The 26,918-nt window shown below is 47.6% G+C and overlaps 2 protein-coding genes across 6 annotated transcripts in view; both read left to right on the top strand.

The window, feature by feature from the left end:
• The window catches only part of lig1 (ligase I, DNA, ATP-dependent), a 44,710-nt gene extending 41,331 nt beyond the window's left edge, over positions 1 to 3,379 (top strand). The window contains exon 27 of the mRNA XM_034612957.1: positions 3,283 to 3,379. Coding sequence (XP_034468848.1) covers positions 3,283 to 3,357 — 75 coding nt within the window. The 3' untranslated portion in view covers positions 3,358 to 3,379. The remainder of the gene's footprint in view (positions 1 to 3,282) is intronic.
• Positions 1,424 to 25,022, top strand: mpz (myelin protein zero). Of its 5 annotated transcripts, XM_034612993.1 has the most exons (8): positions 1,424 to 1,435; positions 4,672 to 4,693; positions 11,383 to 11,525; positions 12,832 to 12,998; positions 14,725 to 14,938; positions 15,862 to 15,991; positions 16,487 to 16,529; positions 21,432 to 25,022. In XM_034612993.1, exons 3-8 carry the CDS (start codon positions 11,480 to 11,482, stop codon positions 21,516 to 21,518), a joined length of 687 nt encoding a protein of 228 aa, XP_034468884.1. In that variant the 5' UTR covers positions 1,424 to 1,435; positions 4,672 to 4,693; positions 11,383 to 11,479; the 3' UTR covers positions 21,519 to 25,022. The 5 variants fall into 5 exon arrangements, with proteins under 5 accessions (XP_034468884.1, XP_034468882.1, XP_034468886.1 ...); XM_034612991.1 differs by lacking the exon at positions 1,424 to 1,435 and having other exon boundaries at positions 4,666 to 4,693; positions 11,381 to 11,525; XM_034612995.1 differs by lacking the exons at positions 1,424 to 1,435; positions 4,672 to 4,693 and having other exon boundaries at positions 11,337 to 11,525; positions 22,469 to 25,022.
• Positions 25,023 to 26,918: the final 1,896 nt, after the last annotated feature.

Below are 26,918 nucleotides of genomic sequence, written 5' to 3'. Positions count from 1 at the left end.
CTGCCAGGAGCAGGGACGCAGCTGCAACACAACCAGCGTGGACACACACGTCACGCACACGTGTGCGTCCACACGACAGCGCAGTGTTTGGACATTGTGTTTGAAAGCCGTCATATTCACCCACATCCAGAGCGAGCAGCAGAAAAACTCCTGCCCTTCAACTAATGATCTGTGAACTTATTGACATAATATAATTACAGCCTACATTGGCTTCTTGGCAGCAGCAGCGTGATTGGCGGTGCAGACACACACAGGCGTGAAGGCCACAGCAGGTCAGGGAGGCAGGCGCTACGCACATGTGAGGTGAGCGATGTGGACCCTGACGTTTACAAACCGGTCGGCAGGTACAAGGACGGACTTCTTATGTAGAGACGAGTCCCCGTTGCCTGTGTGGGGAAAAGTACAATTGCCCTTCTCATACATCCACCCCAGCCAAACAAGTCAAAAGAAATATCTTGTATAGTAAAAGAATGTGACAAGTTCAGCCCCTGCTCTTCTTGGCTCATGTCCCATCCTCCCACCAAGTTTATGGAAATCCATTCAATAGTTTTTGCGAAATCCTGCTGACAAATAAATCCACAAACAGAAGGAAGGGGGCAGAACCAACCTCAGTGATGTGAAACCATCAGGGAGGTGAAGTACAGAATGAAGTCAGATGCACATTTAAAGCATCACATATGAAATGTTACCTGTGGAGCGTGTTGTGAGGCGCACAAGGTCAAACAGCTCGACTCTGTGAAAACTCTGTCACATGTGAGTCGGACCATGTTACTTTAAGTGTCGTGTGGAGATGATGCATCATCACGGACAAGAGGCGTCCTGTAACATTTCAAGGGTGACCAGCACCACAAGGACGGAGGTTTTTTTTTTTTTTTTTACACCAGCATTGTTTAATGCTGCGTCCTCTCGCTGCACGTCCCAGCACGAAGCTGTGGGAGAGTGGGCAGCAGCAGCAGCGCCTCCGGAGCCCAGTGAGGGAGATATATCGTCATGCAGCAAACTGTGGGAGTGGTTGTGCAGTAGAGATGTGCAGGTCAACTGAGCTTCCACCTGAACACACACACACACACAACAACCAGAGCCTGTGTTTCTACTGGACACTGAACCTCCTGTGGTCTAATGGACACTTCACTTGTCTTTGAGACCGTTTATCAAAGAGAGAAATTAAATATCACCCCTTTGTTCAGATGTTATTTATTCTAAATGTTTCCTCGCTTGTCGCTGACCTGCCTGTGGCCCCAGCAGCTCATCATCATTTTATCATAACTCAACCGAACTGAACTGAATCACCAGTCAGTGCACAAATCACACTGAAGATAAAGAACTACCTGTTCAACTGCTTCTGCAGAGGCTGATTCACGTTCACTTAAAATAGAAGAAAAGAATCGATTCCTTAAAGATAAATTAAGTATTTATCTCTTTACTCTCAGCTTCTCTGTCCTAATTTATTTAGTCGGAACCAGAAGTATTTTGGAAATTTTACTTGATAAATGATAGAATTTTTTTTCTGTCGGTGAATTAATCAACATTCTCACAATCGTCTCTAAAAGTGATTTTATCGAATGAAAAATAACTCAAATTGAAAGAAAAAAATCTGGTTCCAGCTCTTTTATTAAGAATAAAGTCAAATAATTTAGTTTTTAGATTTTTCTTTTTGAATTTGTCCTGATATTTTACAGTTAGTGATGATTAATCAAGATCAAAGTCATTAACTGCAGCCAAATTTATTACACGTTAATCTTCTTGCTAGTGGGTAATTAAAACTTGCTGTTATTTTTAACATATTAAATGAAGTCAAACTTTCTCTGTTGAGGTTTTGATTTATAGGAATAAACGGTGTGTGATTGTGGCCTAATATTTATCTGATGTGGAGGATTATTCTCAGAACTGATCAATCCGAACATGTCACCGCAGTAAATCCTTCCAACTGAAGTGTCCAATATGATATAAGATATGATATAAAATCAATCTGACAATCATCTTCTCTGCTAATGGATTAATTGTCTGGTTTGTTATAGATCAGAGAAATAGATGTAAAAGAAAAGCTGATCACAATAAGCCCCCCCGAACATGTCACTGCAGTAAATCCTTCCAACTCTGAAGCCGTAAAAAGCGAATGTTCTGCATTTTTGTTTGATAAACAACAAGAAATAAATCATCAAATTGTTTGGGCTCAAATCTGACAAACCTCCGTCATCAATACCGAGAGATAATTCTTCCGTTTTCAGTCTGTAAGTGGCAGTTTGTATTACATCACGCTTTCTTCGAGACGCACTAAAACATCGGAGGATGCTTTTATCAATCGTACATAAAAATCAATCTACCAGCGAGCCGCCCGCCTCCAGCCAGACAAACAACATGTTCCTCTCTGGTTTGTTTCACCTTCCACCACTTTGTTAGAGGAACCGTCTCCAGGCGCCACTAAAAATTTTAAGTCTCACTCGCCAGCATCAAACCTCGAGCCTGGTTGAACAAACTGCGATCGACACACAAACACCTTCCTGTTTAAAAATGGAAGCCCGATATCAGACGAGCGCGTTGTTGTTGTTTAACAGCAAACAGGAAACTCTGAGTTTTAATGAGACTGAAAGAATTCAGCTCATGTCTGGATTTTCTCTTTTTCTACCTGAGCCCAAACTTTATTTCCCGCCTTCATTAGATGTGAGCTGGAGCATAATGTGAGTTTTCACCGACTTGAGCAGCCATCTGCTGCCGGAAGACTCTTGGCTTGTGCTTGTTAGAGCCGAAGCCGTAATATCGACTGCATTGAGTTACACTTTCTCTCAGGTGTTCGATGCACCGACACACTCTGGTCAGAACAACACAAGTTTCAATTAAGGAAAACTGTGAGAGCGTCTTGGGCTCAGTCAGCTGAGGATCAGAGCGTCGCCTTGATCCTGTGCAGGAGAAACAATGGGATGTTTCATTGTGCTGCCGCCCCGCTGTACTGGTGCTGGTGCTGAGGAGAGTGGTTGGACTCGCTGCTCACACATTATTCATTGTCGGGCCTCCTCACCCCTCCTCACCCCTCCTCACCCCCCCACCACCCTCCACCGAACCCCGGTGAGCTCCAGTGATCGCAACCTCCGTCTCCCAGTCGGCAGCTGGGAGTCACTGACTTCAAAGCCCAGGATATGAATAATCAAACTGTTATTTTTAGCTTTTCCTCTTCATGTTACTGACCTTACTTCATGATCTTCTTCTCTCCTCCCCTCTCTTCCCTCCCTCCGTCCATCCTGCCCCCCCCCTCTGCTCGATCTCTGTCCATCTCATGTGCTGCAGATCGCTGATTTGTACAAGAAGCAGCAGCAGATTCAGAATCAGGGGGACAAAGCCGACCCAGAGGACTACTACTGATCATCTGCAGTCATCAGCCGGAGAAAATAGATAAATATTGGCAAATCTCATTGTAATTGTAAATATCTTCTTTCTTGTTGTAATGAAATGAAAATAAAGGCTCCTTCCAGTTTTAAGCTCCCGGCTGTTTGTGTTATTGATGAATCGAAGCTGCTCCTTTACCGGCTATGATTTTTCCTTTCCGAGCCAAAGTTGTGTAAATATCTTGCTGCATATGGAGCACATCAATTTTTGAACTCACATCTCCCCCCCGTAATAGATCTCTATCAAAAATTCACTGTGCAGAACCGCCCGGCAAAACATGAAATGTATGGAACGCATACCAATCCCTTCACCTGGCCAGGTTTCTGCTGAAGAACTCAAAAGGTGGCGGCAAAAGTGCATTAGGCGCGTGGGGCTCAATAAGAGGACAAGCCAAGGAGATTGCCGGCTGCCAGAAACGTTATTAGGAGCAGAAAAAGACGCCGGAGCTGACAGTTGCTCAAACAGCAGGACAAAAGAGAAGCACTCACAGCTTGCATTAGATGATGGAAATCCACTAACTGTCCAGCCTGAATCAATCAGAGGCTGCTGGGTGTGTGTGGAGGCAGGCGAGAGGGAGCGAGGGGAGGGGAGGGGGGGTCAGTTTGAGAGCCAAGGACGGACGGTTATTAATGGAGGAGCGAGGAGGATTGTGCGTTTCCTCTGCTCCTGTGATGCCGAGCGAGAGGACGCGAGTGTTCGCTGAGTCGAGATTTAACCAGTGTCTGTGCTTCTGTCTCTCTCTCTGAGCTTGAAGAAACTCGTTAAGTGCACGAACAACAACCGAGTATCTGTGAATTCCTTTTGTTGACACACGCTGAATGATTGAGTTGTGCTCGGCGCGCAGGTACAAATCATACGAGGGCGACAGATCTGCACGAGAGACCCAAAGAACTGTTTTTTATTACGCTGCAGAGAAACTAACTCTCAGCATTAAAGTGGAGCTGTTTGCTTATTCCACAGGGACTGAATATACCGGTGGACGACACATCTCCACTTCCTCCCACCGCCCAGAAATACAAGTCAAATATCCAGGAGAAAAACAAAGCGATCTTGGGCCGAAGACGTCATTTGGAGCCAGAGTCTGCGTCTGATTTTATAGCAAAGAATAACTCATTGAAAAACAAACGCATAGAAATAAATCGCTGTGACAAGAGCTCCCGTAAACCATCTGAGAAAATTAACTTTTTATTTCGGCCCATCCACTAACATGGAGGACGCAGGGTTCATGATCCACACCGCAACCAGCCACCAGGGGGCAATACAGACTCTTTGGCTTCACTTTTTTGGGACCTTCTCTCTATCTCTCACTCTCCAGTATTTCGGTTAATTGCACTACCTTGACATTTAGTAGGGGATTCATGGTCCCAAGAGGGTGAGCCACCATAGGCTTAGGTGATTTCCTGACCTTTCCTCTAATGCCACCGTGAGGCTCGCACATGGAATCTCTCGGCAGCCGCTGCACTCATCACTTTGATATCGGGCACTCTCACATTCATGCCCCCCTCAGGATGAATGTTATCGTTGTGCTGATCCCCCGACTTTCTCCTGCAGGACCACGGAGGAGTCGATATGTTAATTCCTCTCGTAAAGTTCACGATCAGATATACCTGCAGCGCTAATGACGTTTCCCATCAGCCTCATCTGTACTTTGTGTAGAAGCTAATTAACAAACGGTTGCGTCCATGCTGCAATAAACTCATGGTAAACACACCGGCAGGACGACATCAGTGGGTTGTGATTGTGCGAGCTGCCATTAGGATTTAGCCTCACAGCTCTTAGCCGTGGCTGTGAACCCCTAATCTCGCTCTAATCCTGGGAGGGGGGTGTTTACCAGGTGATCAGTTAATGCCTTGCTCCCGAGCCGCAGCGGGGAAGTTGTACCTAACACGACGCGGCGCAGGAAGTAAATCGCAGGGCGCTGGCAGTTGTGCGGTTGCAAGGAGCCAGACATCAAGCGCTTGGAAACGTCTGCAGGATATTTGCATGTAAAATGTTCCCACTTCTGCGGTGACTCACGCAGCGTGTGGCACCGCGTTGTCACTGTTTTCACATTCAGAGTGGTTTGTGTTTCCGATACTCGGGAGGCTGCGAGACCGCTGCTTGTTATGCCATCTCTGTATGCAAGTATGCATACTGCACAGTTGGTGGCTTGCCTATTATTTGTGTGTGTGGGCTGTGTCCTGTGTCTGCTGAAGGGGAGTTGGAGAAGGATACCATTGTGGTGGAATAATCATGGAAATTCAGAATCCAGCTTCGCCTGCCCTTTTCATCTGCTGCTGTTTTTCATGTACTCTTATTTTCTTACTGGCTGCCACAGCAAGGCTGGTGTTGTTTACCCTGTGTGTGTGTGTGTGTGTGTGTGTGTGTGTTGTGGATAAACGTGCTGCAGGAGACACCGACTGCAGCTGGAGCCACTGAGGCGGGTTTGAAGACGTTGGCAGGTGTGTGTGTGTGTGTGTCTCTGGAAAAGCTTCTATCGACATAAAAGCCGCACAACTGCTCAAGATACAATCAGGAAACTTTGCGAAGGTGAAGTTAAAAGGAAGTTTAAGACTCTAACGTGGGCGAGATCCAACAGCCCCAAGTGCTCATGGGTAATTCAAAGGTGTGATCCCATGACAACATGGTCTCTGGTCTCATCGGGGATATGAACCTTCAGACATATTGTTATCCCTGTTTACAATCACATTTCTTTGTCATAAGGGATTAAGAAAGACACAAATCTTTGTCATTTCTCCTTTTCAATATACAGTATATATGTATGTGTTATATGTATATTTATGTATATATGTATGTATGTATAAAAAAATCAGTCGGCCTCTGTTCTTTACATGTGCATCTTACCTCCTCTACATCTCACTCTCATCTTGGTCATCATTAACACAAACAAGGGACTTGCTGATGTTACTGAATCTGAATTTCTAATATCACTTGTCAGCTGTTGCCTTAGAAGTTGTCTTGAAACAGCCAGTGTGAGGGATGGGAAAAGGCCCTAATGGAAATCAAACAGGCACCAGAGCATGAAATATTGAAAATGCAAATATGTAATGAATTCGGTTCCATATTGTGTGCGTTGTATGATCCGGGCTTTGATTTACTCTGAGGGTTGAATGCGGCAAACCTCTTTGCCTAATTTGTGTACGTTGGATTGTGTAAGTGAAGGGAAGTGTGAAGGTCTTTGAATCTTTGTGTATCTTTTGTGTTTGGTTCAAGTCCCAGCACGCTGAGACGTTTTTTATTTGTTTCCTTTTGTACATGTATGAATGGGGTTCTTTTTTTTATCATCTCAGTGTGGGAGCCTGGTTAACGGCCCGTGGTTGTGTGTGTGTGTGTGTATATATATATATATATGTGTGTGTGTCTGTGTGTGTGTGTCATTGATGTTTACTGAGGGGGGCAGCTGGCGCACATCACGCGCCTGCAGGGCATTGCAGCACAGCAGCCCTCCATCGCCCCTCGAGGTCCCAGCCTGTGTTCGAACAGCTGGGCTGTTAGTTCACATCAAGTCACCCGTTCAGACCAGGTCCCGCCGGGAGGAGGAGGCTGCAGCTACCTGCTCGTCGGCTCCGTCGAAACGTGCTCCGCTACATGTGAAAATGTGATTAAGGGTCGTGTTGGGAAAGGTTTTCTACAAAACCCCCCCGAGCTGATGTTACGACAGATGAGAGGGAAGCTGAGGACGTCTTCTCTGAGCTGAAGACTCGTCCCCGCTGTGTTTCTCTTTAAAGTTTTAGGAAGACTCCCCTAAAGCAGGGTTATGGATTACCTCTGACGCTCGTGAAGAAGAAGGGGCATCTATAAAAAACTGCCAGGTTTCACCTTTCTCTGTCCTTTGTTGCCCCCCCCCCCAGCCCCCCACCCCTTTCTCCCACATGAGCTATCTGTCTTGTTCACAATACCCCTTTCTCCACCCGGAGAACAATGCGTTTGTTCTCCTCCGCCTCCTCCCCATCCCTCCATCCTTTTCTATCCCTCCATCCATTTGTTTGGTGCTCTCTGTGACATCTCGGCCATGCCAGGCCATGAGGGAGAGAGGGAGGGACAGGCCCGGCCATTGTGCCCGGCCCAGCCCACGGAATATCAATAATGTTTTTCTTGAGCAGGAGCGCCGAGCGTTGGCCAGTAACCTTTCGGATTTGATGATGTCAGGCCCCCTGTTTTTTTGGCCCTTTTTTTATATGATTTCCCTCGTCCCCCGGTCTCCACTCAGGTCCTCAACACGAGGGTCAGAACTGGATGTGCTGTGTGACTCATCAGAGAACTTCATCAGCTCAGTTAAACCAGTTTATGTGACCGTGCCAACGAATCCTCCTGATTACACAAGAAAATACTTTGTTTTCCTGACCCCTCTTTCTTCTGGGGACTGGCTCTATAACCACGTCATCAACCTTTGTCCTTTGCTTCCTCAACACGAGAGTCGTGATTTCATTTGCTGCCCGTGGTCTTTGTCACTAGAAGTTAAAGGTGGAATTTTCAAGCGTTTGCCTAGAGACCTGTTGTTTATACGTAGATGCCAAAACCAATACTTGTTTTACACCAAACGAGTATATGTGGGTTTTATAGATGTGGGGAATAAAAGTCAATGGACTTCGAGCCCGTTGCCAGTAAAAGAATTCGTGTCACGTCATGTTCGGCATCATGAAAGGAAAAACTGGGTGCTCTCTCACCTCATCTTGCCAAATTAGCGGATCAGAGCCAATAAAAACCCGTCTTTACTTCAGAGTCATTTGACCAGGAAGTGAATGTTGATTGTATCCATCCCATCGCAGACAAGGGCCCGATGTGAGTAGTGTTTTTGACCAGTGGAAAAGGTCCGTGCTTTCAACTTCTCTGCTCAAACATCTAACTTAGTTCACGTGTTCGCCCTGCGATACGTTGGCGACCTGTCCAGGGTGTATTGGCACCAGTCCCCCCCCTCAAAGGAAACGCATTATATATATGACGGATGGATGGAAATGACTAAATGACCAGTGACCCCTCGTTGGGAATCATTGCTCTAGATGCTAATAACTGTATTCAGATGCTGTTGAGTGGCTCCGACTGAGCTTCTCTTGGCGGCAGGTTGCTGACCTGTGTCCTATTAGGAACCTAGATGGCAAAAAAACACTGCTGTATTTATATTTAATTCTGCACTCCAGCGTTTAACTTCTGATAGTTTTCTGGCCAATTGCTCGCCACGGCTCATTTGCTGCATTTGGTCGTGGATATGTTTCGCTTGATTATCCAGCCCCTGCAGCCAAACTGCGAGCCCATCCAGTCATTTACGAGACCACTTTATGATTGGTTTATGATGGCGGCGGTTGTTTGTTACCCACTTGTCGGCGCTTCACTGTGGCCCACAACGGGAGGCTGGTGCTGAAGGGGGTATGATTGCCGTGCACTCCACTGGATCATCGTCGACGGTCATTAGTCTTATGACCTTTGCGTGAACCAGCCCTCTGTGGCGTGCATCTCTTTGTCCCCTCTTGACCGCCGAGGAACCCTCCAGCAGTCCCGTCTGAGAGGCGCTCTCCATTCACAGAAGCCGTCAACATTTGGAAGAAGACATTCCCCCCCCCTGCACATCTGCCAGCCTGCCTTGTGATCACGGCTGCACTCGACTGTGACAAACACACTCAACATAGCAGAAAAATTAGACATGGATAGAGTTGACAAGAGCCCCTAACATCTACAAGTCGGGACGCTTTCCCAGTCTGTGATTATCCCACGGTCTCTCGACTGTGTGCCTGGCTCTTTTCCTTTTTTTTTTTTCATCCCCATTGGAAATTATTCTGCGTCAAAGGAAATTACAATATCACAAGAAAATATGCTCTGTAAATTTCCACGGGTGTCTAACGACGTGCCCTCGCCGTATGCAGCGGAGGGCCACTGTCTCAGCCCCTGGAAACGAGCTTGATGAGTTACACAGGCAGACATTCACACAGTGGGTGAAGCCTGAGGTGCTTTGTGTATTCAGTCATCTCTAATAACACCGACTGATGAAGCCCTGTCCACCTGAATAACACTAAACTGCGGCTGCAGGCTCATGTATAACTTAACAAAAATCTCTAAATGGCTCTACAGATCCCGTTTGCTCTGTCTGTTCCCCTCTCCTCCTCCTCTCTGTATAATTTAGCAGCAGATAAACTCTTCCTCTCCTACATTAGTGTGCAATATCACTGCCAGCCCAAGGAACGGGGGCCCTCGCTCTATATGTGATACAGTTTCTTGCTGCCAAGCTCAGCCACTGCTGCTGCCACCATCACACGCCGCTGACGAGTTTGGTCGCTTGCCACATTCTGCACCTGCCAGGCTCATAAAGAATCCCCCTGTCTCTCTGGAGCCCGAAGGCAGGATCTGCCATAATTGTTAAGGATGTCGCAATTTAGACCTTCAAGCCAAAGCTTAGACAGTTGATGGCGCCAACAAGTTGGCAGATGGTCCATTTTGTTCAGCTGATCCATCAGTGCGGTGTTAAGACGAATGAGCGGTTGCAATCCGTCATAAGTGCCGGGAATTTATGTCCTGGTCTCGAATGTAAGCAAAAGTTGATCAGCAGCTAAATGTTCTGCCGCTGTCTTGGCCCAGAGCTCCATCGCACAGGAGATGCTTTTATTTCTAGCACCGGAAAAACCTGGATAAGGATTGCTCAATAAAACCACAGAGTGAAGTGGATGGAGTGGGCCTCCTCGTCGAGTACCTCCTCCTCTTCTCACTCATCAAATACACGCTCCTGAGGGGGTAGGAGGAGTCAAATTATGATTGATATGGTTTACACTTCATGTTGAGTGTAAGTGAATCCAGCCTGTGTACTGGCTGAAGCTGGAGGAGCACCGCACACCATTAATTTGTGCATGTATTCACTTTTACTGTGCCAGTGGCCAAATGAATGCATATTTATGACTAGTGACAAAATGATGGAATGAGGCCTCCAGAAATGAGGCTTTTGCCGAAATTCCACTCCTGCGTGTCGGCTCGTGCACACGCTGCCTCCTTGTGCACCTCGCTCTCTCGCCCTGCGTCGGTATCTGCTGCTGCCTCGCTCTCAGTCGGCGCGACTTGTCCTGTCCTGATATCAACCCATCTATATATAGCAGGTCTCCCCCTACACTCTCGCTGTCTGTGCTACTGGAAAAAGAGAGGAGTGGGCGCTTCACTTTCAATACGCAGCTTTGTCTGGGCCCGGAGGAGAAAACGAGGCGAAGAGGGAGAGGCCGCAGAGGAAGAAAGCGCCATTGACAGGCGGGCAAACACCAGTCGGCCCCTGTCCCCCTCTCTCCCCATTGTCTCCAAGTGCTAGACATCAGCAAATGACAGGAATCTGGAGAGAGGGAGGACAGAAAGAGAGCGAGCCTGAAGAGTCGGGGCTTTGTTTGGGCCGCTGGCCTGAGACCCCGGTGAAAGTGCAGGGAGAGTGAGTGATGGGGATGGAGGAGAGCGCACTGGGCTGACCTCACTGCAGGATCCCCCTTCCTCCCTGTAAACAGACCCAAACAGCTTCCCACCGCTCCCCATGTAATCCTCACACATGGAGCAGTGATCACATGCAGAGTGACTGCAGATGGTCATGATTCCCTGTCTCACATGCACATGCTGATTAGCGCTCCCCCCTCAGCTCCATCACACCACGGCTGAGGGTGTAATGGAACACATTACATCCACCGTGGCGTGATGCTGCCGAGTTTGCAAATTCCCCCCAAGTTGCCTATTGTTTACCCAATTAATTCAGTGGCTACTGTACAAAGCAGGTGCCTCTCGCCAGCATATTTTACTCCACTCCAAACGATAATGTGTGCAATTTGTTTCAATGAGGGTTGAAATGGAGAGAAGACGGGTGGAGGAGGTGGTGGTGGATGGGGGGGGGGGGGTGATGGGGAGGGTAGGGGCGGAGGGGTGGAGAGGAGGAATGGGCCGGGCCCGGTCCTGGGCGAGGGGTGTGGTTGGGTATAAACCAGGGGACAGTGGGTTTTCTGTTGTTGTCCTGTTTCGAAGCCGTCTGTCCTGGGATCCTCGCTCAGCTCCTCTCTCTCCCTCCACATCTGGGACTCTTCCTTGACGGGCTCCTGTCACATCTGCATCGGCACCAGTCTCTCCTGGAGCTCCGTGGACGCCTGAAACCATGCTGACGTTTTTGGCGCTGGCGTCGGTCGTCCTCCTGGGAATAGGTAAAAAAAAAGTTCTAAATTCTAAAATGTCATTATATTTCAACGCTGTCGTAAAGAAGCCGACTCTGAGTTTCATCCGTTGAAAGTCGGAAATTTTCTTTGCACTGACGTGAGGTTAAAGGTTAAATTAGAATGTGACGAAGAGGGTTTTTCCTGTTTTGCTGCAGATTAATGGAGTTGACGATGATAAAAAAAAAGGGTCAGCAGTGAATTAAGTGATCTTTAGCTGAAGTGTGACATTCCTCCACGCTGAATTAATATCACACTGAAGCATTTAAATGAATATCTTGGTATTTGCTCTATTCATTAGTTCCAAAAGGCCGATAGGGCACCGGCAGAGAATACACTTTCTTTCCAGGTGTATTATCCGTGGCCCTGCACTGTTTTTGTAAAGCAGGTGACTCCGAGCTTGCAAAGTTGAAAAGCACTAATGTTATGACTTCTAAACCGAGGGTTGGCTGAGTTTCTGCTCTCAGACAGATGCGGTCGTGTTTTTCCATTTCCCCTTCTGTCAGATATTTGCGGGTTTTTTTCTCAGGATTTTAATTAAAAATGTCGAGCATGATTCCATTGACAGGTTCTGCAGGGGCTGGCTGCACTAACGCCGAACTGCTCAAGGACGGTTACAGTGAAAGCTCTGAAACTGGGTGTTAAAAGAAACTCAAGAACACACGGGGCATTAATTTCAATGTAGCTCGGAACACTGTGACCCATTCACGGGCTTCAAGTGACGCTGGGCCACAGACGGGATGTTGTTGCTGGCGTCAGAGTGGCAGGTGTGTGCACGGCTCCCGGGGGCCTTGGTGGGTTGCCTGAGATGCCGACTGCAATTTTTCCAGGGAAGTAAAATATTGATTTTGCAGCTAAAACCAAATTAACATCAATCATTAAATATTATTTAAGCATAAGCGGTGCACATTAAGCCAACGTAATCCATATTAATGGAGAAAACGAAGTTCCCCTCTGGCTTTTAGAGACTATCACCGATATTCCAGTAATAATGTAAATATTTACAGAGTGCACGTCTGAGTGGATGTCGGCTCTGACATAGTCAAGTGCACAGCTGAGTGTTTGTGATTAATCTTATAGATCAAGGTGAAAACTAATGAAAAGGTCTTGTGATCACAGTAGGGAATGAAAAATTCATTATTCAGGATTGTAGGAAAACTTTCTGCAATTTGTTTACGGTAGAAACCGGAAAAAGGAGATTTTCTTTGGGTACTTTGTGTATTTTTTCCTCCTCTCTCACCTGGGAATGGTTTGTTGGGAACTGTGAATTAACTTCCACCTGATTTGTGTCTCCCAGTTCCCGAGCAGTCCGAGGCCATAGTGATTTACACGGGCTGGGAGCGCCACGCCCTGTTGGGCTCAGACATCCGGCTGTCGTGTTCCTTCTTCTCCTGGCGCTGGACCTCCGACGACGTCACCTTCTCCTGGACGTACAGGCCCGATGGCTCCCGGGACAGCATTTCTGTAATATACACACACACACACATTATCATATTATAACTGGTACACTAACAAGTGTTAAACGTCCTCATATTTGGTGTCATAATGAAGCAACCTATAAAAGAATAAAGGTAAATTTGCGCTTAATGAAATCGTCGTGGAACAAACTTGACGTCAGCACTTTGTTTTGATTAATAAATCCACCACTTCTCACTCGCATCAGCCTCATCAGCCTCATCAGCCTCATCAGCCTGGTTCTCATCAGGCAGCTGAAGAGGCTGTGGTCGACCCCCACGCTCGGCACACACACGGTTAACGACTCGCTGGTGAAGGCGCTGAAGCGTTCAGCAGCTGATGAGTGAGATATTTAGCCTCAGTCATTAAGTGCAGATGCATCAGGAGCATCCTCGGTCCCTCTCCTCCTCAGATGAAATCCTAACATGCACTCCGACTCCAAGTTAATCTTTTTTCATTCCCACTTTCAAGAAGTCGCAAAATAAATATTTGAGAAGGCGAAAAGCAAAAAAACAGAACAGGATTGTTGGCCTGGCAACAACAACGGCTTTGTTTCTTAGCAAAGGCCTTTTTTTGTTTTGGAGATCTCCCCCTCCGCCGGGCACGCAGACCAGAAAGCATTCAGTCAGAAAAGGGGGAGTGGCCTAATGATGTCACATGGCGTGCTGATTGCTTGCTGATTTGGTTCCTGCAGCTTTAATATCAGGAATATGAGACGATAATTCACAGATTCGCCAAAAAACGCAATCTTACAAAACAGAAATGATTTGCATACGACGGCGTCTCATCGAAAATGACACCACCTCTGTAACCGCACTGAATTTATTGTAAAAGTTTGCATGTTCAGAAACAACAAACTTTCTCTGCTCGTCTTCTCCCTCCTCTCGCCGCCTCGCCCACCTCCTGCTCTTTAATTTCACTCCTCCTGCCCTTATCGTTCTTCCATCTCTCTAATCTCTCCATATCTCCCCGTCCTGACTGCGCCTCCCTCTGTCCACCTCCCTTCATCTCCTCCTCCCCGTCCCTTCCTTCTTTGTCCCTCCCCTCCTCTCTCATTATCTCCTCCCCTCACCTCCTCTGCCTTCATCCATCTCCCGCAGTGGCCTCACTCTGAAACTAGATTTCACTCCTCTTTAATGTTTTTTAAATCTTCTGTCACTCATTCCTTCGACCGCCCGGGCGGATACAGTCTCACGAGGTTGTTTCTGTTTTCATGGTGTATTTGTCTTTTTAGATTTCACATTTTATTCCTGATATGTTCGTATCATATCAAAGGTTTTTTGTTTAATTCATGAAACCTGCTCACGAGTTTCACAAGCAAAGGTTTCAACCTAATTTGACCTTGACCTTGTGGAGGTCTGAAGCCGCTCTTATCCCAGTTGAACCCCTCGGCCCATTTACACTTCACTTATTAAAACAATCGATTCTTCGAACTCTGGATTCAATCTGTGATGTTTTCCCATTTTAAAAACATTTTTACTGTGCGTAGAATACCTGGGTTTCAATATGATATCAAAACTAATCTTATTTATCTAGACACACAATTCTATCTATGATATACATTTTCTCTGCTCATGTTCAATTGTTGTATTACGTCCTTTAAAGCACTTTTGTAAGAAAAGTGCCATATGAATAAAGTTTATTCTTATTATACCATATTATAAGATATGTATTAAATATGAGCTGCCACAGGAAGTTGTAATCTACAGTAACACGTCCGCTCTGTCTCTCAAAGATCTTCCACTACACTGGTGGTGCCGCCTATGTGGACAACAAGGGCCCGTTCAGGGACCGGCTGGAGTTCGTGGGGAACCCCGGGCGCCGCGACGGCTCCATCCTGCTCAAGAACCTGGATTACAGCGACAACGGCACCTTCACCTGCGACGCCAAGAACCCCCCTGACATAGTGGGCCGGCCCTCCAACGTCCGCCTGCTGGTCTTTGAGAAAGGTGACGTGCCCGGTGGGGTGGGGGGGAGGGGAGTGAGAGTCCTGTGGGTGGGAGGCTCCTCAGTAACTGTGATGTCTGAATTAATTTACATCTGTGTCTGCTCATTCGCTTTCCACTGAGCCCATATGGCGCGTTGTGGTGAATGTTTTTGTTTTTTTGTCGGGAGCCAACTGTTCTCAATTGCAGAAACAATCATTTCCAAACTCTTAAACAAATCTCAATTTGCACCGAGCATCTGACTCCAGCGAGTTCTGTGCTCAGGCCAGTCGCTGCACGGCTGCGTTCAGAATTCCTCCCATTTCCCCCGTTGAATGGAAATTAAATCAATTACAATCTTATCTCTTTCTCCCATTTGAGATCGCTATCGTTGCCTCACTTCTTTTCTCCCCCTTCACCTCCCATTCCTCTCCTCTTCCTCTTCCTCTTCCTCCCTCATCGTCTTCCAGCTCATCCCATCCCCCACCCTCTCTCATCATTACACTGTCCCCACTCTCACCTTAACTCCACTTTATCAAATTGGCAATGATTCCTAAGATGTTGATATCAAACCCTTATGGCAAAGAAGTGTAATTGAGGCTTAATACTATAACTATAACTATAAATTAAAAAGTAATTACAAAGATATCCAGACTCGAAACCAGACTGTGGATTCATCTTGTTTGCACCATTCTTGCATTCAAGGAAGAGTTTTCAAAATGGTCATTAAAACCTGAGCCAAACTTTATTTAAAAAATTTATAGTAGAAATTCTGACATAAATTGCACAACATTTGTGTTACACAGATTCCCTGTTCTCCACCTCTTCCTCCTCGTTATCCTCACAGTGTCTCCATTGTTCTCTGCTCCACCTTCTAACACTCCTCCTCTTCTCCTCCTCCTCTCCTCCTCCTCCTCTCCTCCTCCTCCTCCTCTGCTCCTCCACAGTGCCCATCCAGGCTGGCGTGATCACAGGGGCGATCATCGGGTCGGTGCTGGGCCTGCTGGTGCTCATCGTGGTCATCTACTACCTGATGAGGTTCCTGGTGGCACGCCGTGTCTTCAGCCTCAGCGTCAGGTCAGTGCCCGGCCTGTGGCCAGCGCTGCTCTGCCAGTCCGGTCTGTGCCAGGGACTGGAGCTGAGGCCGGAGCCCATCCCTGGCACCGACACCTGCGTGGCCAAGAAGACATAGCTGCAGTGCCACGGTTTTTTGATTTGGGCTTAGATTTGGAATTGGTCAGCTGGAAAGAGACGGATAATGATCTCTCATTTAGATTTAATCTCGCTTTAATCTAAAAAACCTTTCTGCGTGGGTCCAAAGCAAGATGATTCAAAGTGATGGAGCAAAGGTGTCTGAGTGGATAATCCACTCCATCAGGAAGATGATGGACCCATCGCCTTGCTTATTCCCAGCCACTGGTAGAAGATGGTAACTGGGGGGCTGTGTTTGAGGCAGCCGGACCAGTAGATTACCTTCTCTTTATGATGGCTGCCAGGCAGTGCTGCCCTATGACCACTGGAGGGAGAGATGGATTCGACATTCTGACATTGTCTTTCTTTTGTCTCCTTCAGCAAACATGGCAAGAAAAAGAAGGAGGGATCACAGCAGAGACAGGCAAGTTCCCTCCACTCCTTCCTCCATGTCCCCTCTTCCTCCTCCTCCTTCCTCCTCCTCTTCCTCCCTCCTGCTACTTCCTTTTCCTCACACACGCCATGACATGTTCACATCCGCTTGAAAACACCCAATGCAACAGCTTTGTTTGCTGTCACATTTAGGTGCCGCGCGGAAAAATGACGAGAGATTACAGTGGCATTCAGTGTTTGAATATTTGTTCGGCACAGGAAACGTGGTGTCAGAAGGAATTTTCATCCATTCTGTTGCAGCGGCGCCGCACAATAGCACACATCCAATATGACAGTGCATAACGGCACAGTTTCATAATCGCATTCCCCCCCCCCAATGCCATTCCAAGCGGCTCCAATATGTCCGCCGTCTCCTCCTCGCGGCAACGTATCAACAACAATAAAACATGTCATTCACACTCTGCCCAGCGCACGCTAATAACGGCGTTGAGGCTGTTAGAATTCCAGCGTTGTCTCAGCGTTGGAGGTGCTTTAAAGGCTGTTCTCTCTCGTGTGGCCCTCTCCCCTCCTTCAGCCACCTCGGGGGGGCTGAGCAGCACAGCACTGGTAAACAGCCAGGGGGCAAAAATCAAACCAGTGACTGTGAAATGGCCGCGGCCGGGTCACAGCGCTAATGCTATTTCAGTATTGAATGGGGCTGTGTTTTGCTCGCAGAGGGAAAATGGATGGAAGCTGCTGATTTCGCTCACTGGGAGTCAAATGAAAATCACTGGGCCTATTATGGTCTGGGCTGTTATCAGTGGTTTTACGCTGCTGCACGCCGAGGGTTTCTTTCTGCTTCCAGTCCTCGTGGGAGCGTGATAGCCTCAAGTGGTGGATTAATCAGACATTTTGGTGGCTTGTATTCTTTTGTGAATACAAGGCACCAGGGCAAGTAGTGTTTGATTACTCTGTTGTGATGTGGGGGGGTGGATGGTTGCAGGGTTGTATTGTAATCCACTGTACGCCTTGCATGCTGATAACAAATAGAAAAAGGGATGGGGGGGGGGGGGGGGATCAAGGGATTCCAGTTCAGGGCGTTTTTTTTCCTGGATCAAAAAACCAGCGAGAAGCGCCCAAAAATATCAAGGGGTTGGAAATAAAAGGTGTTACTGAGACAGTGAGTCATTTAGCCGCAGGTGAACGTAAAAGACGAAGCAGCAGCAGCAGCAGCAGCAGCAGCAGCAGTGAGCTTGTGCCCCCCCCCCCCCCCGGTGCCCTGAACCTAGGGGGCGACCTTTCCTCTCACCTCAGACAAGTGCACTCCCTCTCATTTCCCCGGAGCCTCACTTCCTCCCCCTGTCTTCTTCTTGCCTCTCCGCTGTCATTTGATTGTCAGGTTACTCTTGAGTTGCAGTCAGTTGCTCTCAAGTGCCTGCGGTGGGTGACAGTGCATATATGAATAAATAACTTCGCCGCCAAAAAGGACACTGAGATATTTGACAACATTGTCATTTACAGTTACTCTCCTGCACAGTCTCATGCAGCTCGGAAAGGAAAAACACACAGCGATTCCTCCCGAGCTCCAGCACACTTGCCTTTTTACTTCATTTTTTTGTATTTTTCCTCAGAGCAGATTCCTCTCTTGTAGCTGCGCCACACACACAGCACCCACGGGATTTTAGAGCGCGCTCATAAGTGGTTGTTTGATCAAATAGCCCTTATTAGGAGGCTCTGCTGACACGACGCAATTTTGTATCAGCCTCACCATCTTCGTTACTCCCTGTTCGCTTGGCTTGCACTACAAATCTCCGCCAGGCTGCGGGTGAGGGAGTGAGGGAGTGAGTGGGTGAGACACAGAGACACAGAGACAAAGGAACCCCGTGGTGTGTGCTACTCCCCATTAAGTGGAGTTGTGGGAGAGAGGAGTTTACCCGACAGCCACACGCATAAGGAAGCTCTCACACACACACACACACACACACACACACACACACACACACACACACACACACACACTCTGGACTGGAATGATAATTGAGTGCACTCGGTATCGATCTGAGCTCCAACACACACACACACACACACAATCCAGGCGTTCTTCTTTCCATCCCCCTTCACCTCCCTCACTCTCTCATTCACATTCTTTTTATCCGGTCCCCTGTCTCCCTCCCGTCAGTCGCATCTTCCTCCTCCTCCTTCTCCTCCTCCTCCTCCTCCTCCTCCTCCTCCTCCTCCTCCTCCTCCTCCTCCTCCACCACCTCTCGCCTCTTCATGCCTTTGACTTCCTCGCTGACCACGAAGCATCTATCTATCTATCTGTAATTCCTCCCTCTCTCTCCCCTCTTCCTGTCTCACTCTCCCTCTCGCTCTGGTTATCATCCCTCACCCTCCTCCTCCTCCCAATTACCACCACCACCACCACAACATTTCCTCACTCCCTTCCCCCCCCCCACCCCCAAACTCTATCTCTCCCTCCTCGCATCTTCTGGGTTCTGATCAGCTTTGGTTCCAGACAGAAAATCGCTTCCTCTCACTCTTCATCTGCTTCTCAATCTCCCTCCTCGTCCTGTCAGCGTCTCAGTTTTAGTATGCAGCAGGGGACCCGGCCACTTACCAGCCTATCTACCTCCCCGCCGGTCCCTCCTGTTCTGCCACTGTACCCACATTCCCTTTGAAGTGGATGCAGCTCCTGTAACGAGGGTGGTTCTGCATGCTGCCTAAGCGGGGCTGGAGTGTGTTTACGAGGCTTTCCCTTCGTTAGCGTGGGAGCTCTGCAATACACCGCAGTGCAAACTGAGCCCTGCCGTGGGATGCGTAATGGTAAACAATGCAATGATATACGACAGAGACCGTATGTAAGTGTGATGGAAGGTAATGACCTAGGATGGGCTGTGCGGCGGCAGCGCTGCGGAGCCGGATGGTGGCTGTAACATCTGCCTCCATCGCTGTCTGATCGGAGCCTGCGCTGCTCTCGCACAGAGCATCATTAAAGATGATGCGTTTTCTAATGCAATCAGTGGGGTATTATTAGCCGCAGCTTCAGCAGGAAGCCTCAAGTGGGCTTCAGCCGCAGACTGTGGGTAAAGATGGACGACATGTGCTTGCTATCCAGAAACGAAGCCAGAATGTTCTGGATGCTGCCAACAGGGAGCGTAGGGCCGCGGCATCGACCAATCGTGAGTCAGACATTTTAATGCACAGTGTGAGATAAAAGCCAGAGTGAATAAATCAGTTTTAATCAGTAAGCTTCAGTAGATACCGCTGACCATGAATCTGTAGGGAAAGTTTACTTTAAACTTGGAGAGCACGATCACCCTGAGTTTTTAACCGGGCCCATCGAACCCTGGGCCTAAGTGACAGGGCTGTGCGGAGGAAGCAGGCCAGAGACGGAGGCAGCGGCGTGACCAAGCAACGCATGAAAGATGACATGAAATCATCTTTGAGAAAATTGTATTTAACGTGTGCTTTGACTTTTTAGTTTGACCCATGTCCCATTAATTAGAGGAAGCAGGGTTTATGACCTCTACCGCAGCCAGCCACCAGGGGGTGATGGAGTTGTTTGGCTTCACTTTTGTGTGCAGCCGTCATGTCGTCTATCTTTAAATTCAGTCTAGTGTCTCAGCTCCCACGTGTTTTTATTACATTTTACTACAGTGCACAGACCTGTACTTCAACCTGTGTATTTACAAATACACAGGTTGAGTGAGGTGTCATTAAGCTTCATCAGAGCAGCATCCTACACTTGTGTACTTCAATAGGTTAACTCACAGCTTAATGCACTGGAGCTGCTGTAAAGTGAAGGTTGTTGTTGCCTTGACCTGATCTCCTCTGTGTCCGGTCCCTCCTGATGGATTCGCTGTGCTCAACTGAAGCCTCACTTCACTTCCTCCTCCTCCTCTCCTCCTCCTCCTCCTCTTCCTCCTCTTCCTTTTTATAGATTTCTTCTTCAAGATGTTTTTAGACTTTGCACAGACAATATTCAGAATGAGTGGGAGTGAATGGGTGAATTATGTAAGTGCCAGTGTTGGTGTGAGGATGAATGTTTGCAGGTGCTGTAGGTCTTTTTTTTAAGTCTGTGTCCTGACCACAGCGACAACGAAGGTCTACAGCAAATCAGTTATCCTCCTGCACGATTGAAAATGAAAAGAAATATAGATTTATACTATTTGAATTAGGTTATGGATTTAATTTGTGGTGTTGCATCACACTGGTCAGTGTTTCACCAGTATTTAAATTATTGATTAAGCCGATAGTCTTTGTGGAATTATAGATACTCGTGGAAATAACGATATGACAGCAGCCCAGTTACGGAATAAATACAGGTAAATAAAAAGAAAAGAATAGAAATAGAATAAAATAGAAGACAACAAAACAGGAGTCAAAATTAAAGTAAAAATTAAAGATTTTGGATTTTATCTCAAAATATCAGTGAAACCAGAATTTATCAATTCACATTTAAAACTGAGTTGTGTGTGTGTGTGTGTGTGTGTGTGTGTGTGTGTGTGTGTGTGTGTGTGTGTGTGTGTGTGTGTGTGTGTGTGTGTGTGTGTTATTGATTATTGTCTCTCAGTTGTCACAGGTGCAGCCTGCCTGCCACTGTGTCCCATCCTAACGCATGGTTACCTGTTTTGTCCCCCCCTTACAGCTCTGGACACCGCCCCCTCTCACTTGCTACCCCCTCCCCTAAAAGGACTGTCTCTCTACCTCCTCACCCGTCTCTGTCTCTTCGTACGTCTCTCTTCTCCTCCTCCTAAATGTGTTTCTTCTCTCCTCTTCACACAGCTCCGCCCATCCTGCTATAAGCCCATCTCTCATCCTCTCACCTGTAACGCCTCCCATCTCACCCCTCCATCCCTACACCTCTCTTTCTGTCTCCCTCGCGCTCCTTTCCTCCTGAAGTGACTCTCCTCCCCTGTTCTCCACCCGACCCCCTCTCCCTCCTCCCCCACAGGGCCCTGCGCCTCCCGCTGACCCCTCCAAGGTGAAGGCGGCTGCCTCGGAAAAGAAGAAGCAGGAGTCGCGCAAGGATAAGAAATAGGATACGGGGAGGGGCTGGGGCGGCCTCGTCAGCCGGCTACTCCAGCCCGTGCGCCAGGCGGTGGCGAAGGCCCGGCCCAATCAGCAGCAGCGAACCATAGCCAGAAAGACAGAGAGGGTCGTGGGAGGGGGGGAGGAGGGCCCGGGCCGGGTCCTGATGACCATCGAGCTGGAACTGACCCGCAAAAACGGGGAAGAGGGGCCCAGCGGCGAGGGAGGGAAGGGGAGGTCCAAAAGTCCCGGCTTTCTATCCCGCCTCGCCAACCAGCTCACCTTCAAATAATACACCAAAAGGGAGGCAGGGGAGGCCGAGGGGGGAGGAAGCTCTCGGGGTTAGGAGAGTGGGAAGTCTACTGAGGAGACGGCAGGAGAGAGTCAAACCACAAACCTACTTTACGCCCACCACAATGCCAACCTGAGTCCCCGAATAAATGAGTCAAATCATATCTGCTCCTGTCACAGGCCGCTACACGGGCCAGGATCTACGATGTGGTGATAATCTCTGACACCGGCCGTCACCACAAGTGCTTTTGTCAGGTCGTGAGATATGCCGTTTGGGGCGAGACCTTAAGATGGCTGGGTTTGATAACAAAACCTAAAAAAAAAGCTTCTCGCCGGGTTTTGCCTTTCTGGTTCCTTTCATTGTGATCCTATCCGCCAAAACAAGCTTTCTCCAAGTGCGTCCGATACGCATCGCGGGCCCCCAGCTGCGGGGACAAGCCAATTTGCCTTTTTTCTTTCGACGTGACATGTCAAACTCCCCTTCCACTGATCTCCTTCCTCTTTCCTCTCCTCGGTCTTATTTCTCTTTCCCCCTCTTCCACTGTGAATTTCCTGACTTTCTTGTTCATTTAAATTACAGAGGTGATTTATATGCTAACTGCTCTATCCTGTTTCTCTTCTCCTCTCACTTCCCTTTCCCTCTTCTCCCTCCTTTTCTCTCTCCTATAGATAAAGGTCTGACTTCTCCATGACTGCCTCCGCTCCTCTAGTCTGCTCCCTCCTTTTCTGCCCAGCCCGACGCAGCCCCCATTATTTCCCATTATCTCTTCTCTTTCAACACAGCGCTGGCTGTGAGAGCGGTCCTTCTATATCAGTGGCAACGATGTCAAATAATTTTTACAACGCCTCATCAGAGACCCCCGTACGCGCTCATTGGGCAAATTGTAAAACTTTTTAAGGCCTAACTATGCACATAACTTTCTTAAGAGGAACCCGAAAGACATGCCTCTGTGTTTAGAGTCCCCTGAATCTTCCCCCCTTCGTGTTTACGACTCCGTCACACACTCCTGAGCGGAGCCGTGAGTGCACTCCGGACTTCAGATGGAGAAAAACAGAGAGGCAGAGGAGAGTGATAGCGAGGGGAGAAATATGATTCCTGCTCTCAGCCGGCGTAGATAGAGGTTCAGGCCCTCGAGCTCGGGGTGATTCAATCCTCTCACATTTGAGCTAATGGAGGTTGTCGCCGTGTCCCTGCCCCGGCTAAAGGCGGCTATTTCTGGCCCTATGAGAGAGTACAAGCTTACTGTAACAGCTGCACATTTTTCAGCAGACAGGGGAGGCGGGGCGGGAAGAGAACGAGGCGAGGTGGGCAGGCGGTGTTTGTAGGGGGGGGGGGGCGGGGTACCTGCTGTGCTGTGTATGCCCTAGTGCATGAGGCTGTCTGCGGTTGACTCGACTGCCGGCGACTGACAACCTGAAATGACGTCACGGCCCCCGAGGGCGGGCGGATGCTCTCAGGCGTCTGACCGAGGGGCTTACCAGGAAGAGGTGCAGCTTCTGTGCTCCCTCAGTTATTTTAAGGTCCAGTTAATCCGCTCACACGTTTCTCCTCGCCAGCCCAGAGCTAATTATTTTTGCGCGTGCTGGTAACCAGATATCTCTCCCCACCATCTCGCTCCCTGCCTCCTCCTCCTCCTCCTCCTCCTGCCTCCGCTCCTCTGTTATTCACTCTTCATCTCGGGCCCCCATCTTGGGATTCATCTCCTCCCACCGAAACCCGTGTTTCGTTCTCGTCTGTCCTCGCGTCTTTCGGCATCTGTTATCTCCTCCTCTTCCTCTCGTCTAGTGACTCCGCACTGCATTATTCCCCCAACAGAAAAGAGGCCTATTCAAAATCCACTCCACTCTTTTAAGTCTCTTCTTATCTGACTTGCAGGCCTACAGCTCAATGCTCCTCTCTTCTGTCCTTCCTCACGCCCCCCTCTTCTTCCCTCTTTCAAACTCGGTGATGAACATCTGTCGCCCCTCTCCGTCTTGACGGTTGATCGACGAACGCCCTTTGGCTCGCCCTTCAAAACGCCCCCCTCCCCCAAAGGCATGCCCCCTGCCAGCCCTCCCTCCACTGACCCTTTACTGTCTTATTTCTGCTGGTTCGAACGCCAAAACGCTCTCCTCTGCCGCCAACTGGCAGAGGAAGGAAACACTCGGGCAGAAATCCACCTTTAGTTCCTCACTGAAGGCAGAAACTTATAATCTAGCTAGCTCTTCTCCGGTCGCAAAATACGACGTGTGTTCTATGTATATGTGTGTTTATTTAAAGCGTGTTAAAAAGAGATTTGATATAAAGCAAAAAAAAAGACAACAGTATGTCACCCTAAGTAAAGCAAAGTCGTGTTTTCTGAGACTTTTTGTTTTTTTTTACATGTGTGCAAGAAAGCACATGGAGAACATCTTAATCAAGGGAGGGAAGAAATGTAATTGTGTTTTCGACGGAATGTGCAATTACGTTTCTGACCTTGTGTGTTATGGACGGTGCTGTGTGGCTGTGTCTTTGGTGCACGGTTCATTCCGGGGGGGAATTGAAATCCTTCGGTTGGCCTCAGATTCAGTGCAACGTGGCTGGGGAGGGGAAAGGAGAGGGGGGGGGACGATGCTTGAGAGAGCTGTGGAGGAAGAGACTTATCTGGTGTGTTAAGCCAAGCCAAAAATCCATATGTATCACTACAGATAGAGTCTGCTCTTCCCCCCCCAGAGCTTTCTTTTAGAGGTGCTCCTTCTCCTCAGCCAAAGATGGATTGCGATCTGCGTGCTTGATATGCAGGGTGGATAGTGTAAGACTTGAATGTTTCTTTAAGATTCATAGCAGGAATGGAGGTGCTAAAACCCACATCTTTATAACTGGAGATCTGTTTTCACTAGTCGCTGTTTAACTCTCCAGTCAAATGGATTAGTTTGAATGTTTTCTTCTTTTTGCAGCGAAAGCCACACAGACACCTGACATAAGACGGCGTTAAACTGCCTTTTTAAAATGTTTTGTTTGTATAGTCACAGTCGCACAGTAACATTCCTTTATTTAAAAAAATGGTGGCGCTTCTTACCTTTTTTTTTTTATTTAGTATTTTTTTTTTTACATTTATTTTAATGCTTGTGGTAATTCCAGAGCACTAACAACACTTGATGACTGTGTATAATATGTTGTAAAGAGAACGTAAATAAAAAATTAAAGCCCCGAGCGCGGCTGTTATCAACAGGAGACAAAATAAAAACCCAGCTGAAAAATGTCTGCAGCCTCATTTCTTTCTGTTCCAAGTCCCGACCATTGTGTAAATCTGACGTACTTTCATGAGCCTTTCAGAAGGAGAAATTCTTTTGTAAAATGAGATATCCACTATTTGAAATATCTGAATACCCTGATGGCTGGCATGAAAGTGGAACTCATTATGGAATCGCACCCGCCTTATTATTATGGGAATACATTTGCATACACAATCGGAATGCTTTAGCGGATGTAATCGGGAGACTTTAAAACGCTGAGCGCTCACCACCACGTGTTTTTTTCTTTCAAACACAAAAGGTGTCCAGTTTTGAAAAATTTAAATTTGAAACGGTTCAGCACCCCGACGACAGCCGAGGGTTCATAATACTTCACCTCATCGTGCACTTTGCTGCTCAACTACTAATAATGATCAGCTGGAAATAATGCTCGGGCCCCATTTACAACCTTTTAACATTTTAACGCGTGACAGAGTGAGGTATAATTTTCAGAAAGGCTTAATTTCCCCTGACATAAATGTAGGTGGGGTTCAGTGAGCACACGCAACCTTTATAAGTAATACTTCACATTCACACACAAGGTACAAGCACAGTCATGAAGGTGTTGCCCATGAGCCTCAGCTGCAGCCCCTGAATGGCCGAGGGTACGATGCCGTGCGTTGCTTTCTGCCAGCGTGTGACACGATGCTCCCAAGTGTCAACAAATGTTCAAATACAAAACTTTAGGATTCATTTGAAGACATTGTGTCACAGAGGTGCAACGTTTCTAAGGCTCCTTCAAACGTGTCCTTCAATCCCTGAGCAACGAAGGCTCCAGCGAAGACCGTCTCCTTTCGTGGTCCGGGTAGATCGCATCCTCCGAAGGACGCAGCCACTCTGTAGACTCCTAGCTACTTACACATAGACCTGAAATAAAGACGGACGACTTCCTCCATGGAGCCTCTGTGGGGATGTACGACCAATCGTGAGTCACTCATTACGTTTCTCCCTCTTTTTATTGCATCAAATAACTAATTGAAACTAACCAACCAGCCACCAGGTGGTGATAGAGACACTTAAGCTTTTGTCCTTATCGTTATACAGCTTACAATAGTATGTGCTCTAACATCTTCTAAAGCAGTTTGTTGTAGTAGGAGTTAGTTATTTGTTGTCTTGCTCTTCACGGCGACACCACTAATGTTCCCTCTTCACGAGAAATACAAAAATGCTAATGTGGGGGTTTTATATATGTGAGATCCTGCATTAAGTAGCTGCTTCAGCTGGTAACAGTAACTTCTTCGTAAGCATGTACATTTCTTAGTGTTGATTTATGAGCTTTAGAGATGCTGGAGGGTGTTTATTTTAAAAACTCTGGACAGATGAGCGAGGGGAGTTGTTTCCTCCGTTTTCAGACTTTATTGCTAAGCTGTTCCTGTAATTACTATTTTCCGAGTTGAAAATAACCCTCGTATGTTTAACTTATGAAAACAACTGTCATTCAACATTATTTGTTTGCATTTTAAACTTGTAAACTTGCAATCAACAGCTCTTTGAAGCAAACTGGTTGCATGCCAAGTAGTATGACGTTCTTTAAACGATATTAAATAGCATGTGTGTCATTTTGCGTGTTTTGCTTTGTTAGTGTTTCAAGTGAAGCTGCTTTCAGACATCACTGGACTCCGCAGCTCCGAGTTTCCAACCCCCGAGTCGGAAGTTGCAGCTGGAATGCCCCCCCAAAGGCGGAAGTTCGACTCAGAAGGTCGCAGGAACCTCACAACCCCTGACCTAGAAATCCAAGATGGCTGCTCTGTAATGTCAACAGTAGTGGAAGCTGTAGTTTCTTCTGTCATTAAATTTGTCGTACACATAATACGCTTCTGTCCAGTTACTGTGTGTGGACGTTTTACTATGGTGTTAGTATGCGTGA

This window comes from Hippoglossus hippoglossus, chromosome 17 (assembly GCF_009819705.1).
Source record: "Hippoglossus hippoglossus isolate fHipHip1 chromosome 17, fHipHip1.pri, whole genome shotgun sequence".
NCBI lineage: Eukaryota > Metazoa > Chordata > Actinopteri > Pleuronectiformes > Pleuronectidae > Hippoglossus > Hippoglossus hippoglossus.
This window is presented reverse-complemented; position numbering and strand designations above follow the sequence as displayed.

Excerpts from the sequence above, each read along its gene's own strand:
- mpz (XM_034612993.1), top strand. The coding sequence starts at position 11,480 with ATGCTGACGTTTTTGGCGCTGGCGTCGGTCGTCCTCCTGGGAATAG. Across the intron at positions 15,992-16,486 it reads GTCTTCAGCCTCAGCGTCAG|CAAACATGGCAAGAAAAAGA; the intron begins GTCAGTGCCCGG and ends TGTCTCCTTCAG. Across the intron at positions 16,530-21,431 it reads AGGGATCACAGCAGAGACAG|GGCCCTGCGCCTCCCGCTGA; the intron begins GCAAGTTCCCTC and ends CCTCCCCCACAG.